General features: G+C 42.1%; 1 protein-coding gene across 2 annotated transcripts in view; it reads right to left on the reverse strand.

Annotated features, from left to right (window-relative positions):
* Positions 1 to 16,964, reverse strand: part of LOC122541157 (probable G-protein coupled receptor 139) — a 43,784-nt gene that overhangs the window by 4,974 nt on the left and 21,846 nt on the right. Inside the window, exon 1 of one of the 2 annotated variants that reach the window (XM_043677768.1) lies at positions 1,944 to 2,047. The exons of the other annotated variant lie outside the window; for it this stretch is intronic. Coding sequence (XP_043533703.1) covers positions 1,944 to 2,013 — 70 coding nt within the window. The 5' untranslated portion in view covers positions 2,014 to 2,047. Of the gene's footprint in view, positions 1 to 1,943; positions 2,048 to 16,964 lie in introns of those variants that run through there. 2 annotated transcript variants of the gene reach the window in all.

A 16,964-nucleotide genomic window follows, 5' to 3' on the forward strand; every position in this document is an offset into this window, starting at 1 on the left:
CCGTCGTGTTGCTATGGTCTGGCGGTGGAGGAGTCCAAGGACCTGCATGTCCTTGGTGGAGTGGGAGGGGGAGTTGAAGTGTTGAGCCACGGGGTGGTTGGGTTGGTTGGTCCGGGTGTCCCAGAGGTGTTCTCTGAAATGTTCCGCAAGTAGGCAGCCTGTCTCCCCAATATAGAGGAGGCCACATCGGGTGCAGTGGATGCAATAGATGATGTGTGTGGAGTTGCAGGTGAATTTGTGGCGGATATGGAAGTATCCCTTGGGGCCTTGGAGGGAAGTGAGGGGGGAGGTGTGGGCGCAAGTTTTGCATTTCTTGCTGTTGCAGGGGAAGGTGCCGGGAGTGGAGGTTGGGTTGGTGGGGGGTGTGGACCTGACGAGACCCCCTATGGTCGTGTTGCTATACCTGAAAATATTTGTAAAAACAAAATGCAACCGCATTAACTGAGAAGCGATCCTGAAATTAACAGTGGACTGGGTATCAAAGCATGGTTATTACGCTGTGAAATGCTGACTTTGAGGCTACAGAAATCAGTGGAATGTCCTTGGTACATTTTCCGAACTCACTAATTTGCAGCAGCATTTCAAGATTGCGGGAGTATCATTCCATACCTTCCACTCCCCTAATTTATGCATTCGGAATAATATCTGACTTCTCGACACCATCAGAACAAAGATGCTCAATTTTGATGTTTTGTCTCGTTAACCAATTGTTCCATCTATCACTGGCGCTGTAGTGTTTAGTGTTGACTATACATAAAAGGAACGGAAATATTTCTCAAAGTTTCACTGTGCACCATCGCCCATTGGTAGTCTCTCGGCTCATAAACCGCAAAGGAGAGCCTGAATTGCGAATGGTGACATTACTAATTTGTTTTCAAATTACACATCATCCGAATTTTGAAACTCGACTCAAAGAACACCTCCACCCAGACTGTCAGTCCTGCCGCTTTCTCCCTAACAGAGTCCTTGTTTCTCTTCTTGGAATGCAGTGTCTTCAGAAGAGAACCAATCTTAGATTCAGAATGTCATACAGCACAGAAACAGACCTTTGGTCTAACGAGTCTGTGCCGACCATGTTCCCCAATGAAACTAGTCCCACCTGCCTGCGTTTGGCCATGATCGCTACAAACCTTTCCTTTACATTAAAGTATCCAAATATCTTATAATCATTGTAAATGTACCTACAGCCACAACTTCCAATGACAGTTCATGGCACACATGGACCACACTCTTTGTAGATTAGATGCCCCTCATGTGCTTCGTTAAATCATTTCCGTCTCACCTCAAAGTTTTCCCCTCGCCCTTTGTTAATGCCTTCATCTGATGTAAAAGATTCGTTACTTTCAGTTTGTCTGTACCCTTCATTGATGTTTATAAAACAATGACGTCACTGGCCTACCATCCTCGGTCCAGTTCTTTTTTAAAAAGAAAATGTCCCAGACTGTTTTGTCTATTTTTCTTTCTCAAACACTCCTTTCCCGAGAACATCCTGGTAAACGCGTTCTGAATCCTCTCCAGTTTAACATCTTTTCTCATGTAGGGGGACCAGAACTGCATTCGGAACTCCGAAATGGCTTCTCCAGTGTCCTCTCCAACCTGAACATGAAGTCTGAACTCCCATACTCAAAGGTCTGAACAATGAAGCCAAACATGTTAATCACCTTCTTAACTACCCTGTCTATCTGTGACGCAAATTTGAAATGATTATGTACCTGAGCCCTGAGGTCTCTGTTCTACAACACCACCATTAATAGTATAATTCCTCTCCTTCATCTCTGCAAACTTATCGCGAGATGGAGGATGTTTATTAAGAAAAGAAAAACAAAAGATAAGTGATTATCGAGTTACTTAAAAGTACAACTTCCTTTCTAACAAATTATGCAAGAAACAAAGGTATGAATTGTTGAAATATGCAGTCTGATCGCAAAATAGTCGTAACTTACCAGGAACTCCAATAATTGCAAGAATAGGGTAGTACACAGCTTCAATATTCCTCAGTATTGATGGATCCATCCGAGAAATGAAGCTAATGGTAATAGTTCCAATGGAAAAGCCGATGGATTCTTCAATATAACGTTTCACTTAAACCTGAGAGAAATCCCACGTGAGCTAATTAGGCAATGGCTGATTAGTCACGCACGCTTAAACACAGAACAGCTGCTCATTTTGTTATAATGACTCTTGACAAATGGAAAATATACACGTTCCGCAAGGTAACATGCCGCTTTCACCAAATAGCCCATGTCACCAGTCAACACGCCCACCAGAAGAGAAAAAACCTGAATTATATTTGCCATACTAGTCCTAGGTCTCCAAACTCGCTTTACCAATCGTCCCCCGAGCTACTGTAATCTTGCATGTTACATTTTTGTGTCAGAAAACGTGCAAGGTAATACCACAGGCACACATCACTTGGTAAAAACGTTACCCTTTCTTCCATTGCAAATCACTTCAAATGAAATTTCAGCCTCTTATTCTTTATCTTTATACCCCAAACATCTGGAAGTAGGCATTCACCCTTGTATGCAAGTACATAATTTTACAAAACGTGTATTGGGGGTTGAGAGCTTGTAGAAGAGGATGAATTGGTTGGGGATATTTTCTCTGAAGGTCGAGTGTATCAAGGTTTATTGAAAACATGAGAGGCATGGTTAGGGTCAAGTATTTTCCCAGGGTCAGGAAGTCTGAAAATAAAGGGTAGTATTTTAAGTTCAGAAAGGAAATATTTAAAAGGGATCTAAGGGGCAACTTTTGTTGCATGAAGAGGGTTTTTTGTATGGTGTGAACTGACAGAGGCAGTGGTGGAAACTCTTGACATTAGTATGTTTAATAGCATCTGAATGGGTATCAGAATAGGAAGGGTTTAGAGGGACATGGGCCAAATGCTAGTAAATGGCATGGATTAAATTAGGATATCTGCTGGCATGAATGACTTGGACCAAAGGGATGATTACTGTGCTAAATAACTCTGACTGTCTGTCCATGACTCTAAGTCTTATCTTTCCGTCAAAAATAAAGGAACAAGTTGGGCATGATTGTTGCAGAGTATGTTACATGCTAAAACTTCTCAGATGTCATCAAGGTAGTAAGTGTAATAGTTGCATTGACATAGGTTTGTACACTTGTTCCCCTCCTACCGCAGGGTTATGTTTATGGTTAGTGGAGTTGTGAAGGAGTATGCACAGTTTTAAAAAGAAAGAGTCTTCCAATTAAGTGTGAGCGTGATGATCAGTTTTCTGTCTCAGAAGGTTAATCTGTTTAATGGTCATTACTCAAAGCACTGCAAACATGACCCTTGAATATATTCCATGTTAAATGCTGAAGCTAAAACTCGTCTGACAACAACTTGCACTTTTGGGATAAGTCGGGTTTCTGTAGTGCCCCAGCGAGGTTCAGCGCAAGCTAGAAAGACAACACCTCATTTTCATGTTCCGGACTCAATATTGAGTTGAACATTTTTAGGGATCAGCATCTTCTCCAAGTCCTTACCACACACTTCACACACCAGGTCCTTTCATCACATGGACTGCTGCAACACAACCTATTGTCAATAACTAATAGTTAGCATAGCAGTTATTAATTCTTTCAGGCGGATGTTTATCTAGTCCTTTGTCCAATTGTACTTCTCTCCCTCTCTTCATGCACTATCTCCACCTAATCAATCAATCTCCTGCATAACTTCCAACCTTTTCAAGCTACCTTCAGTTTTGAAGAAAGGTCACTGGATGCATGTCTTAACTGTTTTCTCCCAAAAAAAGCAGCCGTACTTGTTTAGTTTCTTCCAGCTTTTTGTTGTTTTGTCATTACTTTTAGGGCTTCCATCTTCTCTTCCATCTCGCTATCCCAACACCAACAAAACAGGCATTGTCATCATGAGGGCTGCTACCCCAACCACCCTACTGTCAGATAATAATGAATTCAGTTAGTAGCTGTTGATTGTCCCAGGCTGACCACTTCTTTGGCTGCCCAATTGCTATCCTCTCTCTCTGGCTCAATCGCCACCTAATCTTCATTGTCTCTGCTCCCACCACCTTCTTTTATCAGCTCATACACCAAGCATTTCCGAGGTATAATCTGTTCTGAAGAGGTGTTAATGGATCCAAAATGTGAACTCAGTTTTCTATCCACAGTTGCTGCTACTGTGTTTTTCCAGAAAATTTGATTAAATAATCATAATTCATGAATTTTGAAGATGACATTTTGTAACTGTTGCTTCACTACCGATTTGCCTTCTAACTGAAATCTTTTACAAATATTATGGAGTTCCTCCACTACCAGCTGGACTACGGCACTAAACAACTTCTACGCAGGTTCCTTGGTCGACAACACTTCATGTAAAGCATTTTTTGAATTCTTCATATCACCCAGGAATGCAGTGAAATTAGATTCATGGAACTCTTCCATATTATTTGTTCAATTTATTTGTAAGCTGGCCTTGTACACTATTTTGAGCACCTCCAGGTATTTCGAAGCATTACAGTGTACTGTTAGAACTAAAAATGTGTTAAAAATCTAAACATTCAAGATAAACTAGGGACATTACAGACCGCTTAAAGATCAAGAACTTGTATATGTGTGGAGCGAGACAAGATGGATGAAATCCTAAATTAATATTTCTCAGCTGTATTTAGTGTGGAGAGAGACGTGAAGATTGGGGAATTCAGGGCAGTAAATAATGTATAGAAAAGGGTCCACATCACAAAAGATGTAACCCTGGCAGCCTTGAAATACATGACGTTTGATAAATCTATGGGACCTGATGCAGTGCATCGCAAGACATTGTGGGAAGCGAGGGAAGAATTTGCAGAACCTGTGGCTGAGGTAGGTTAATCATCGATAAGCACAGGTAAGATGCTGGAAGACTGGTTAAGAAAGGCTACAAGTCATAGCCAGTGAACTACAGACAGCGAGCCTAATGTTAGTGGTAGGTAAGTTGTTGGAGGGGATTTTGGGCAACAGGGTTTGCATGCATTTGGAAAAGCAAGAACTAGTTAGGGATAAGAAGCTTGGTTTTGTGCACAGGAAGTCAAGTCTCACAACTTTGAGATATTGAAGACTTTATCAAGACGATACATGAGAGCATATGGTAGACATTGTCGACATGCACTTTAGAAAGACTTCCGACAGGACACCACATACTAGACAGGCTAATAAGATCAGATCACATTAGATCCAGGGATACCTAGTCATTTGGATACAAAATTGGCTTATGGTACGAGACAGACGGTGGTGTAGAGGGTTGTTTTTCAGACCAGAGGCCTGTCACTAGTGATGTTCCATAAGGAGCATTGCTGGTTCCAGGCTAGGACTTACACAGCTGATGGTAGGGAACTGTGGAGTTTTGTCAAACAGAGATCTAAGGGTTCAAGTAGAGTTCCTTGTAAGTGGTGTCACAGGTAAACAGGGTGGCGAAAAAGTTGTTTGGTGTGCTTGCGTTCATCATTAAGGGCACTGAGTACAGGAGTTAGAACATCATTCTGTAGCTGTACAAAACATTGGTGACACCTTATTTGCATACTTCACGCAATTCTGTTTACCCAGTTATACACGGATTTTATGAAACGGAAAGCTGCAAAAAAAAAAGATTGACACGGATGTTGTCAAGACTGGAAGGCTTGAGTCACAGGGAGAGACTCGATTGGCTGGGACCAGTTTCCATGGACTCTAGGCGGCTGATGGGTTACCATACAGAAGTGTAAAAGAAAATGAGGGGCATGGATAAGATGAATAGCCAAGGTCTTTGTCCCCAGAGTAGGAGAGTCCAAAACGTGAGGGCCTATGTTTAAGATGAGTGGAAAGACTTGAAGGGGGCCCAAAAGACAACCATTTCACACAGCGGGTAGTGTGGAAATGAAACAATCTACCAGAGGAAGTGATAGAGACAGGTACAATTACAACTTTTAAAGGAAATTTGGACATGGTTTGGAAAGATTTAGAAGGGTGTCGACAAAACTCAGGAAAATAGGATGAACTCAGTTTCGGGGACCGAGTCAGCATGGGCAGAATAAACAGAGGATAGATCGATTGAATCCTAAGAAGAATATAAAGACAGCGAGAGTATACTTAAAAGAAAAATCAGGAGGGCAAAGGGGGAGATGAGATAGCTTTGGCAAATAGAGGGAAGGAGAATCCAAACCGTTTTTACAAATACGTTAAGGCCAAAAGGGTAACTATGGAGGGGACAGGGCCCCTCAAAGATCAGCAAGGCAGCCTTTGTATGGAACCATAGGAAATGGGGCAGATACTAAACCAGTATTTTGCATCAGTATTGACTGTGGAAAAGAAGATGGAAGATATAGAATGACGGGAAATGGATGGTGACATCTTGAAAAATGTCCATATTACAGACGAGGAAGTTCTGGATGTCTTGAAACGCATAAAAGTGGATAAATCCCCAAGCCCCGATCAGGGGTCCTAAAGAACTCTGTGGGAAGCTAGGGAAGTGATTGATGGGTCTCTTAATGAGATATTTGTATCATCGATAGTCACAGGTGAAGTGCCAGAAGACTGGAGGTTGTCTAATATGGTGTCACTATTTAAGAACCGTGGTAAGGACAAGCCAGGGAACTATAGCCAATGAGCCTGACGTTGGTGGTGGGCATGTTATTGGAGGGAATCTTAAGGGACAGGATGTACATGTACTTGGAAAAGAAATGATTCATTATGGATAGTCAACATGGATTTATACGTGGGAAATCATGTCTCACAAACTTGATTGAATATTTTTTTTAAAAAGTAACAAAGTTTTGATGAGAGCAAAGTGATAGGTGTGCTACACATGGACTTCAATAAGGCGTACAACAAGGTTCCCCATGAGAGAGTGGTTAGCAAGCTTAGATCTCATGGAATACAGGGAGAACTCGCCATTTGGAAGCAGAACTGGTTCAAAGGTAGAAGGCAGACTGTGGTGTAGAGGATGTTTTTCAGACTGGAGGCCTGTGACCAGTGGAGTGCTACAAGATCGGTGCTTGGTCCACTACTTTTCATCATTTATATATCTGATTTGGATGTGAGCATGAGAGGTATAGTTTGCAGATGACACCAAAATTGGAGGTGTAGTGAACAGCGAACAAGGTTCCATAAGATTACAATGGGATCTTGATCAAACGGGCCAATGCGCTGAGAAGTGGCAGATGGAGTTTAATTTAGATAAATGTGAGGTGCTGCATTTTGGGAAAGCAAATCTTAGCAGGACTTATATTGTTAATGTTAAAGTCCTCGGCAGTGTTGCTGAACAAAGAGGCCTTGGAGTGCAGGTTCATAGCTCCTTGAAAGTGGAGTCGCAGGTAGATTGGATAGTAAAGAAGACATTTAGAAAGCTTTCCATTGTTTGTCAGATTATTGAGTACAGTAGTTGGAAGGTCATGTTGCGGATGTCCAGGACATTGGTTAGGCCACTGTTGGAATATTGCGTGCAATTCTGGTCTCCTTCCTATCGGAAATATATTGTGAAACTTGAAACGGTTCAGGAAAGATTAACAAGGGTATTGACAGGGTTGAAGGATTTGAGCTGTAGGGAGCGTCTGAATAGGTTGGGGCTGTTATCCCTGGAGTGTCGGAGGCCGAGGGGTGAACTTAGAGGTATATAAAATCATGAGGCGCATGGATACGATAAATAGACAAAGTCTTTTCCCTGGGGTGGATTGAGTACAGAACTAGAGTGCATAAGTTTAGGGTGAGGGAGAAAGATATAAAAGAGACCTAAGGGGCAACATTTTCACGTGGAGGGTGGTACGGGTACGGGAAGAGCTGCCTGGGGAAGTGGTGGAGAATACTACAACTGCAACATTTAAAAGGCATCTGGATCGATATGTGAATAGGAAGAGCCTGGAGGGATATGGGTCAGGTGCTGGCAGGTGAGACTAGATTGGGTTGAAATATCTGGTCAGCATGGACGAGATCAACCGAAGCGTCTGTTTCCCTGATGTACATCTCTATGACTCAATTACTCGAAGTTGGACTGAAATACGTGTTTCCATGCGATATATCGCGATAACTGTAAGACCTCTAACAAGTGTTAGATTAGCATCATAGTTAAATTTTGATTGTTGGTGATGATCACAAATGTCAAAGGGGACAGAGTTCACCAACAATCTGTCCTGGACTAACCAAGTTATTATGACAGTTAATAAGGCACAACACTGCCTCTTCTTCGTCAAGAGGTTAAGAAAATTTGACATGTCCATAAGGACTCTCTCCAACTTTTACAGATGCACCATAGAGGCATTTTATTGGGATGCATCATGGCTTGCTATGGCAACTGCTCTGCCCATGACTGCAAGAAACTTCTAAGAGTTTGAACTCAGCCCAGTACATCACACAAGCCAAAGTTCATTCACTTCATCTACACTTCTCACTGCCCTTGAAAGGCCATCATCAAAGACCCCTCCCACCCTGGTTATAGCCTCTTCTGTCAGGCAGCAAATACAAAAATATAAACACATGTACGAACAGCTTCAGAAGCATCATCTTCCCAGCTGATATTAGACTGCTGAATGGACCTCCCAAATTTCAAATCAACTGCTGATCTTGCCTTTGTGCACTTTATTTGTAGTTATTTGCATTCCTGCTCTGTACTATCAGTAACTGGGGACTCCATAATCAGAGGAACAGACTGGAGTTTTTGTGGCAGCAGGCGGGACATAAGGATGTAGTGTTGCCTTCCTGGTGCCAGAGTTAAAGACATCACAGGAAGAGTGCAGGAAATCCTCAAGGACGAAGATGAAGAGCCAGAGATGGTGGTACATGTCGGCACAAATGATGTTGGGAAGAGGAGGAGTAATATACTACAGCGGGACTTCGGAGAACTAGGAAGAAGTCTGAAAAGCAGGACGTCCAGGGTGGTTATTTCCGGTTTGCTTCCAGCTCCTCGGGCTGGTGAGACCAGAAACAAGGAGATTATGGACTTGAACGTGTGGATGGGAACTGGTGCAGGAAGCAAGGATTTAAATTCTTGGATCACTGGGGTATGTTTTGTGGTAAGCATAAATTATATAAGAGAGACGGTTTGCACCTTAATAGGTTGGGGCCAGAATTCTGGCAAGCAGGTTTGCTACTGCAACACAGCTGCGTTTAAACTAAGTAGCGGGGGGGGGGGCGTGTTGGAAGGAATGCTTCAGAAGGAAATTGAAGGGAATGTTAGAACAAGGGAAGTCAAGAAAGACAACTGTATCAATGAAGCAGAAAACTCAAAAATGGATCATGCTGTAAGGATGAGTGAAATAGGAGTTGGTGGAAAGGATGAGGGCAGTAACAAATTGAAAATACTATGTATGAATGCACGAAGCATTAGAAATAAGATGGATGACCTTGACGCTCTTTTGGACATTGGCAGATACGATATTGTGGGGATTACTGAAACGTGGCTTCAAGTGGACAGGGCCTGGGAAATTAATATTCAAGGCTACACGTGCTATCGTAAGGAAAGATTGACGGTCAGAGGGGGTGGGTTGGCCATGTTGGTAACGAATGATATTCAGTCCCTTGCGCGGGGGGACCTAGAATCAGGGGAGGTAGAGTCAGTATGCATAGAGCTGAGAAATTCTAAGAGTAAAAAGACCCTCATCGGACTTATCTACAGGTCCCCAAATAGTATTCTGGATGTCGGATGTAAGTTGAATCAGGAGCTGAAATGGGCCTGTCGCAAAGATGTTACTACAGTTGTTATGGGAGATTTCAACATGCAGGTAGACTGGGAGAATCAGGATGGTATTGAGCCTCAAGAAAGAGACTTTGTGGAATGCCTCCGAGATGGATTCTTAGAACACCTGATGCTGGAGCCTGGCAGGGAGAAGGCAATTCTGGACCTGGTATTTTGCAACGAACCAGAATTATCAGGGACCTCAAAGTGAAGGAGCCATTGGGAAGTAGTGACGTTAATACAATAAGCTTCAATCTGCAATTTTAGGGGGAGTGGGTACAATCAGAAGTGACAATATTTCTGTTGAATAAAGGGAACTTTGGAGCTATGAGGAAGGAGCTGGACAAAGTTTAATGGTGAAATACCTTAGCAGGGATGACAGTGGAGGAACAATGGCAGATATTTCTGTTTATAATGCAGAAGATGCAGGATCAGTTCATTTCAAAAAGAAAGAAAGATCCTAGGAGGAGGGATGGGTGGCCGTGGCTGAAGAGCGAAGTTAAGAAACATAAAGTTAAGAGAAAAAGTATAACATAGCAAAGTGGGAAAATGGTCCATCTGAGGAACTGGAAGCTTTTAAAGAGGAACAGAGGATTACTAAGAAGGAAATACGCAGAGGAAAAATGAGGTACTAAGGTAAACTGGCCAATAATATAAAGGAAGATAATAAAAGCGTTTAAGCTATGTGAAAGGCAAAGAAATGGTTAAGACTAAAATTGGGTCCTTGAAGACAGAAACAGGGGAATATATTACGGGGAACAAAGAAATGGCAGAAGAATTGAATTGGTATTTCAGATCTGTGTTCACTGGGGAAGACACAAGCAATCTCCCTGAGGTAACAGTGGCTGAAGGACCTGAACTGAAGGGAATTTATATTTGCCAGGAAGTGGTGTTGGAGAGACTGTTAGCTCTGATGGTTGATAAGTCCCCGGGGCCTGATGGTCTACATCCCAGGGTACTGAAGGTGGTGGCTCGAGAAATTGTGGATGCGTTGGTGATTATATTCCAGAGTTCAATAGATTCAGGACCAGTTCCTGTAGATTGGAGGGTGGCTAATGTTGTACCACTTTTTAAGGTGGGAGAGAGAAAGCACGGAATTATAGACCAGTTAGTCTGACCTCAGTGGTGGGAAAGGTGCTGGAGTCTATTATAAAGGATGAAATTACGGCAAATCTGGATAGTTATAACAGGATAGGTAAGAGTCAGCATGGATTTATGAAGGAGAAATCATGCTTGACTAATCTTCTGGAATGTTTAGAGGATGTAACTCTGAAGATGGACTAGGGAGATCCAGTAGATGTAGTGTACCTGGACTTTCAGAAAACTTTTGATAAAGTCCCATATCGGAGGTTAGTGAACAAAATTAGGGCGCATGGTGTTGGGGGCAAAGTACGAACTTGGATTAAAAGTTGGTTGGCCAACAGGAAACAAAGAGTAGTGATAAGCGACTCCATTTCGGAATGGCGGGCAGTGACCAGTGGGATACCGCAGGGATCAGTGCTGGGACAGCAGCTTTTTACAATATATATCCATGATATACAAGATGGTATCAGTAATAACATTAGCAAATTTGCTGATACTAAGCTGGGTGGCAGGGTGAAATGTGATGAGGATGTTAGGAGATTACAGGGTGACCTGGACAAGTTAGGTGAGTGGGCAGATGCATGGCAGGTGCAGTTTAATGTGGATAAATGTATGGTTATCCAATTTGGTGGCAAGAACAGGAAGGCTGATTACTACCTAAATTGAATCAATTTAGGCAAAGGGGCAGTGCAAAGCGATCTGGGTGTTCTTGGACACCAGTCAAAGAAGGTAAGCATGCAGGTACAGCAGGTAGCGAAGAAGGCTAATATCATGCTGGCCTTCATAACAAGAGAGATCGCGTATAGAACCAAATAGGTTATTCTGCAGTTGTACAGGGCCCTGGTGAGACCACACCTGGAGTATTGTGGGCAGTTCTGGTCTCCAAATTTGAGGAAAGACATTCTGGATATTGAGCAAGTGCACCGTAGGTTCACGAGTTCAATTCCTGGAATAGCGGGACTACCTTACTCTGAAGGACTGGAGCGACTGGGCTTGTATACCCTTGCGCTTAGAAGACTGAGTGGGGATCTGATTGAGACATAAAAGATTATGAAAGGATTGGACACTCTGGAGGCAGAAAACATGTTTCCGCTGATAGGTGAGTAGCGAACAAGAGGACACAGCTTAAAAATACGGGGTAGACCATTTAGGACAGAGATGAGGAGAGACGTCTTCACCCAAAGAGTGGTGGTTGTGTGGAATGCTCTGCCCCAGCGGGCAGCGAGGCCCAGTCTCTGGATTCATTTAATAAAGAGTTGGATAGAGCTCTGAAGGATAGTAGAATCAAGGGTTATGGGGCTAAGGCAGGAACAGGATATTGATTAAGGATGATCAGCCATGATCATATTGAATAGTGATGCAGACTCGAAGGGCAGAATGGCCTACTCCTGCGTCTATTGTCTATTGTCTATCATCCTATGATCTTGTATGGTGTGATCTGCCCGTACTATATGCAAAAGAAAACATTTCATTTCACACAGGTACATTTGACGACAATAACTCAAATCAAATCAAACTCATTCTTTGCTAACCTTGAGCTGATGTCCTCCAAAAGCCAAAACTATCTTCATTTGTGCAAGGTGTGTCACCAACAAAAGGAGACATATATCCATTGAATGTATTGACACTGTATCCAATGGTCACAGTTTATCTTATTGACTTTGATAGCAAACTTGGCTAAGTGCAGGCTTGCTGTCTAGCTAATTATTTACGTCTCATCATCCGAGATCAGTTTTACTTCCTATGTTTGGAGCAAAATTTGAATGACGCTCTGACCTCTATAGTTAGATTCAATGATGGTGAGCAGATTATTATACAGTACTGATTGATAGCACTGTTAATGACTCGTGCTAACACTTTGATGACAATTCACCGTTTATTAATAGAGCATTAAATCCTGGTTTGGATTTACCATCCTTTCTTCGGGATACACTGTACCTGGTCAATTTTCCACAAATTTCTTGGTAAATGACATTGATATATCTGTAATTAAAGAGCTTATCACAGCGACGTTAGTTTGGAACACGACTTCAGTACTGTTGCCAGGGTGTTACCAGGGTCAATTGCATTTGCAGCATTCACAGAACATAAAACAATACTGCGCAGAACAGGCCCTTCAGCCTCAATGTTGCTCCAACCTGTGAACTAATCTAAGCCCATCCTCTTACACTATCCCATTAGCATCCATGTGCTTATCCAAGGAATGTTTAAATCGCCCGAATGGAGTTGAGTTAACTACATTGGCAATCAGGGCAGTCCACGCTCTTACGCCTCTGAGTAATGAACCTACCTCTGACATCTGTCTTCAATCGATCACCCCTCAATTTGTAGCTATGCCCGCTCGTACAAGCTGACGTCATCATCCGAAGGAACAGACTTTCACTGTCTACCCTAACTTATCCACTGTTGATCTTATATGTCTCTATCAAATCCCCTCTTAGCTGTCTTCTTTCCAATGAAAACAGATCAAATTCTCTCAGCCTTCCCTCCAGACCAGCCAAGATCCTGGTAAATCTCCTCTGCACCTTTTCCAATACTTCCACATCTTTCCTGTAATAGCGCAACCAGAATTGTACACGATATTCCAACTGCAGCCACATTAGAGTTTTGTATATATGCAGCATGAAATTAAGGCTCCAGAACTCAAACCCTCTGCCAATATATCCTAACACACCATATGCCTTCTTAACAGCATTCTCAAACTGGGTGGCAAATTTCAGGGAGCTAGTACAAGGACTTCAAGATTCCTCTGCATATCCACACTACCAAGAATCTTTCCATTGACTCATTATTCTACCTTCCTGTTATTCTTCTCAAAGTGAATCACTTCACATTTATTTGCATTGAACTCCATTTGCCACGTTTCAGCCCAATTCTGCCGTTTATGCAAGTCCGCCTGCAACCTGCAACATTCTTCCACACTGTCCACTACTCCAACTTTAGTGTCATCTGCAAACGTACTAACCCATTCACCTATGCCTGCATCTCGGCCATTTATAAAATAACAAACAGCAGTGGTCCCAAAACAGATCATTGTGGTAGACCACAAGAAACCAGACTCCAGGCTGAATATTTTCCGTCAACTACCACTCTGTGCCTTCTTACAGAAAGTCAGTTTCTAATCCAAACTGCTAAATCACCCACAATCCCATGCCTCTGCATTTTCTCCAACAGCCAACCACTTGGAACTTTATCAAAGGCCTTACTGAAGTTCATGTGCACCAGCTCAACTGCCCTATCCTTATCCACATGCTTGGCCACCTTCTCCAAAAACTCAATCAGGTTTGAGACATGACCTGCCATTGACCAAACCATATTGACGATCTGTAATCAAATTCTTGCTTATAAACCCTGTCTCTTATAACCCTTTCCACAATTTATCCAACAACAGACATAAGGCTCACCGGTCTATAATTATCTGGATCATCTCTAATGCCCTTCAACAAACGCACATTTACAATCCTACAGTCCTCTCGTACTAAACTTTTGGACAATAACGACTCAAAGATCAAAGCCAAAGTCTCCACCACCTCTCCCAAGCTTTCCAGAGAATCATCTGATAAATCCCACATCTCCACAGGATCCATACACTTCCTACTTCTGTCCTTGACTGGCCCTATTCCTACTATAGTCGTCCTTTTAATCCTCACATACCTATGGAAAGCTTTAGCATTCTCCTTTATTCTACCTGCGAAAGACCGCTCATGTCCTCTCCTTGCTCTTGTTAACCTTTTCTTTAAATCCTTCCGAATTAATCTGTAACTCTCCATTGCCTCTTCTGAATCATCTTGGCTCATCATCTCATAAGCCTCCTTCTTCCGCTTAACAAGATATGAAATTTCTGTAATAAACTACACTTCCCTTACCTTGTCACTTCCTACCTGCCTGACAGGGACGATTAATATCTGTTCCTTAAACCAGCTCCACATTACCCTGCATTTTGCAACCCCATTTTATGCATCCTAAGTCTTGCCTAATCTCATTATAATTGCCTTTCCCCCAACGATAATTCTTGCTCTGTGGCATGTACATATCCATTTCCATTGCTAAACTAAACATAACTGAATGATGGTCACTTTCTCCAAAGTGCTCACCTACCATTAAATCAAACCCCTGGCCTGATTTCATTGCCAAACACCAGATCCAGTTTGGCCTCCCTTTTTGCCGGCCGTTCGAAATACTGTGTCAGGAAACCCTCCTGCACAAATTGGACAAAAACTGATCCATTGACTTTGTGTGACATCAAGAAAACAAAAACAGTGAATAAAATTCGTTGAAGATAGGCATTTGTGAAGTGGGAACTCAGTAGCAAACAAATGCAGATCATCCACTCGATCTTTCTAGCTAAATACTTAAGGAAATACTTCAGTCTGTGTTATGCATTGATGTGCTGGGCTCCCTTGAAAATGGTGGCAATATTTGTCGATTCGCCCCTCCATTTGTTCAGTTGTCGCTACTAGTCGTGACTGGGTGTGGCAGGACGGCAGAGCTTACATCTGACTAATCAGTTTTGGGAGAACCTTGCTTTGTCTATAGTATCTTACTTCAGCTGTCTGACGTTTTAGTCCTGCCTTGCAGCTTCACGAGGTTGATACATTATCATAACGATAACATCAACTTTCCACTTACATTCCTCATTGAACCATGGTGAATCCCCTGTCTGGCAGCAGTTTTAGAATGGGAGACATGCTGAGACATGAGGTTTCAGTGATTATGTTAAGTAAATTCTGCTATTCTTGATGGTTTGCAGTTCCTCACGGATTTACAGGCTGGAGTTGTTAGGTATGATCATAGTTTGTCCCAATTAGCCCAGTGGTCATGCAAAAAAAAAAAAACATGAGGGACGATGCTCGCAAAGCAAAGATGGGACTTTATTTCCACATTGAATGTACAGTGCCACTCCTCTCAAAGTTCTTAAGCTCAGACGCATATTGACAGGTAGGTTTATGAGGATGAGGATATATGTTATTGTTTCATTCTGGAAGCTCCCTCACCACTTATGTCAGTCACAGAACAGAAATTATGTTTTTAAGGCTTCGTCCATTTGTGTATGTTGTTGTATTACTGGTCCACTCTTGGTGTTGGACATTGATGGACATTCCCTGTTCCTGAGATTCTGAGAATGGCACATTTATTCAGCTTCTCTGCATCCTGCCTTTTTACTAATCCTCCATCCATGCCAGTCCAATTTGATTCTTAGGTAAAGATAGAAAGTAAAGCCTCGTATGCTTTCTCGGATAGGTAAATGTTAACTGTAGAACTGTTAGGTATTTCCTATAGATTCACTCGCAAGCATATGTTAGGCTAATTATCTAAGCTCGTTGAAAGTCATCTGTAAGTTACTGTTTGTTAAGTCAAACGCAAACTCAACTAAGAATTCTATATGGTATACCACTAAGATTTTTATCCTCCACTGGATCATTCCTCTCATCCCGGATCATGAAAGATGAATTGTGTATGTCGAAATAAAAAAGTTCAGTTCCTAAGGACACCTCCATGATAAAGCAAAGCTGATCGAAGCTCATTCAGTTGATGTTGTGATCAGTGATACTTTAGAGCCATTTTTAGTTGTTTAAAATTAAACACTGAATTCAAAACACATCTGCTTGCAATCTGACAGCACTCAATTGTGATTCTGTTTCTAATGCTGATTACATCTTCTTCCCGACAAAATAACCTGGGCCCTCCTTTGATTTTCAACAGCTCAGTTATCAGGTTTTGTCAGGTATTAGTGCGAATTAGTTCAATGATATTTTCATTCCAATGTAAATTAGGAAAACAATTCGATAACGTTGCAATCTTATAAATATTAGACCTGCAACATATAGCCAATAGACAATAGGTGCAGGAGTAGGCCATTCAGCCCTTCGAGCGTGCACCGCCATTCAATATGATCATGGCTGATCATTCCTAATCAGTATCCTCTTCCTGCCTTATCTCCAGAACCCTTAATTCCACATCTTTGAAAGCTCTATCCAACTCTTTCTTAAATGAATCCAGAGACTGGGCCTCCACTGCCCTCTGGGGCAGAGCATTCCACACAGCCACCACTCTCTGGGTGAAGAGGTTTCACCTCATCTCTGTCCTAAATGGTCTACCCCTTTTTTTATATATAGATATTTTAATTAGAAATTTAACATTTTTACAAGTTTACAAAAATAAACAAAACTCTCAGATATAAACATTGATATACAATTGGCTCAAATATACAATAGCCAAAATTTGACAAAACAAAACAAAA

The sequence above is a fragment of the Chiloscyllium plagiosum genome, chromosome 37, assembly GCF_004010195.1.
Source record: "Chiloscyllium plagiosum isolate BGI_BamShark_2017 chromosome 37, ASM401019v2, whole genome shotgun sequence".
Taxonomy (NCBI): domain Eukaryota; kingdom Metazoa; phylum Chordata; class Chondrichthyes; order Orectolobiformes; family Hemiscylliidae; genus Chiloscyllium; species Chiloscyllium plagiosum.